Here is a 2,170-nt window from a genome sequence, read left to right as displayed (position 1 = left end):
GCACAAGTATGACTTGAAGCTACTTATGAAGTGTTCTATTATGTGATGTATGCTAGCTTGGATTGTTGCCATAGTTGCTTTCCTAATATGATTGACTTAACTTGATAGTTCCTTGTCTATATGAAGTAGGTCAATAGTGACACCTAGAAATGGTAAATAAGACTATGGTGACTTCAAGGATATGCTTAGTGTGCGTGCTATTATGGGATTCCCCACATGCATTGCACAAGTGTGCCTTGAGGTTACTTAGGAGTATCAGTGCTCTTATGATATAAAAACCTATGTATTGACTATTAAGGTGGACTATGACCAAGAATGAACAAAGAGAAGTACTTAGCTTGGATAGTATTATGGGATGCTAGCCTTTCCTTGCACAAGTATGCTTGGAGGTGGCTTGTGGAGTAGTTCTCTTAAATATGACAGACTAACGATTGAAGTATGAAATTATGTATGTCTTATGTTGACTTGTGATGGTAAGATGCTTATGTTGGAGTTTATGTTATGAATATGTTATTGTCTCTTATGCTTATGCCTTATGTTGATAATGTTTTATGATGTTATTCTTTCTTTCTTTCTTAGTACATTTTGTACTAATGAGTATTGCCTACATTCTAATCAAATGTAGGGTGTTGGGAGATTGAGTTGCTTGAAGTCTAGGTTTGTAAGGTGCACGAAGACTTGAAGAATTGGTGAGTCCTCATAGCTTCGAGGACAAATCCACTATGTTCCTTTTATGTCATTTCTTTTGTTTTAGACTTTATATGGGCTGCGTCCAAAGACTTTTATTCAAGTTATTCATAGATTGTTTGAGACAAAGGCTTAGTAAAGACTTTTTCTTGCTTATGAAAATGTTTTAGACTATTTGAAAGAAAGTTTTAAATTTTCCCGTATTTCTATGATCTTATGTTATGATTATGCTAAGGGCTTGTATGCGACCCCTTCGAGGTCAAGTACGCCATGTTATTTCTAGGGGGTACCCCTGGGTCATGACAAACATAGTATTAGAGCATAAGGTTTTGAGATAAATTTTAGGATGTCTCAAACCACATCTAGTAGTGTCTTGTTCATGGGTGTGAGTCGTGACACATCTTATGAATAGGAGGCTATTTGATGCTTAGGAAAAATCTCACTTCTTCATTCTATTAGTTGTGCCATAGACTTTGGCTTTAGTAGGTCCTTCTTCTAATCCGTGCCCTTTGTTTTTCAGGGTATGGTGAACACAAGGGCTAATGCTAAGGGTGAAGAGGAAGGCAATGTGGAGCAAGAGGTTCCTCCCTAAGTTCCACGTCAAGCTCCTCCTCAAGTTCCTAATGACCCTCCAATTGGGAATGCACTTTGGCGGAGTTTAGGGCTTCTATGCAACTATTGGCTCAAGCCTTAATGGTGCAAGCTATTAGAGAGGTGGTGGCTCTTGCAAACCCTATAAGGGGGATGAGTGCTTATAGGATAAGAGAGTTCTTGAGGATGAACCCTCCAGATTTTAGTGGCTCCAAGGTGGAAGAGGATCCAAATAGGTTCATAGGTGAGGTTTATAAGACACTTGCTATCATCGGGGTAACTTCTAGAGAGAAAGCGGAGCTAGCCGCTAACCGATTGAAAGATGTTGCCCAAATTTGGTATGAACAATGGAAAGATTCTAGGCTGGTAGAGGCGGGACCTATAGAGTGGGATACTTTTAAGTTGGCATTTCTAGATAGGTTATTTCCTCGAGAGTTAAGGGAGGCTAAGTTGGAACAGTTCATAAATCTTAAGCAAGGCAACATGAGTGTCAATAAGTATGCCTTGTAGTTCACTCTTTTGTCTAAGTATGCTCCATCTTTGGTAGCAAGTCCAAGGGATTTGATGAATAGGTTCATGATGGGGGTGTCCGATTTGGTAGAAGAAGAATCTCGTATGGCAATGCCTATTGATGATATGGATATCTGATGCCTCAAGGTGTTTGCCCAACAAACAGAAGAGTCAAAACTCAAGAAGGAGAGGGCTAGGGAGAAAAAGAGGTTTAGGATGGATAATGATGGGTCCGATGTACATGGTCGTTCTAGGAATCGATAAATTTTTTCCGGAAAAGGCTATTCTAATGCTCCTCAGTATAAGGATGAGAGGGTGTCTACCCCTAGGCCATAAGGGAAAGGTAGTGAGTCCCTATGGCCCACTTGTTCTATGTTTGGTA

General features: G+C 39.8%; 1 protein-coding gene across 1 annotated transcript; it reads left to right on the top strand.

Annotated features, from left to right (window-relative positions):
* Positions 1 to 1,380: 1,380 nt before the first annotated feature.
* Positions 1,381 to 1,788, top strand: LOC125856116 (uncharacterized). The gene has a single exon (XM_049535681.1). It carries the CDS (start codon positions 1,381 to 1,383, stop codon positions 1,786 to 1,788), a length of 408 nt encoding a protein of 135 aa, XP_049391638.1.
* Positions 1,789 to 2,170: the final 382 nt, after the last annotated feature.

This window comes from Solanum stenotomum, chromosome 2 (assembly GCF_019186545.1).
Source record: "Solanum stenotomum isolate F172 chromosome 2, ASM1918654v1, whole genome shotgun sequence".
In the NCBI taxonomy this organism is placed as follows: Eukaryota; Viridiplantae; Streptophyta; class Magnoliopsida; order Solanales; family Solanaceae; genus Solanum; species Solanum stenotomum.
Note: the sequence above shows the minus strand (reverse complement) of the source record. Positions and strands in the feature narration are given on the sequence as shown.

What these genes read in the sequence shown, in the direction of transcription:
- LOC125856116 (XM_049535681.1), top strand. Translation starts at nt 1,381, where the DNA reads ATGGTGCAAGCTATTAGAGAGGTGGTGGCTCTTGCAAACCCTATAAGG.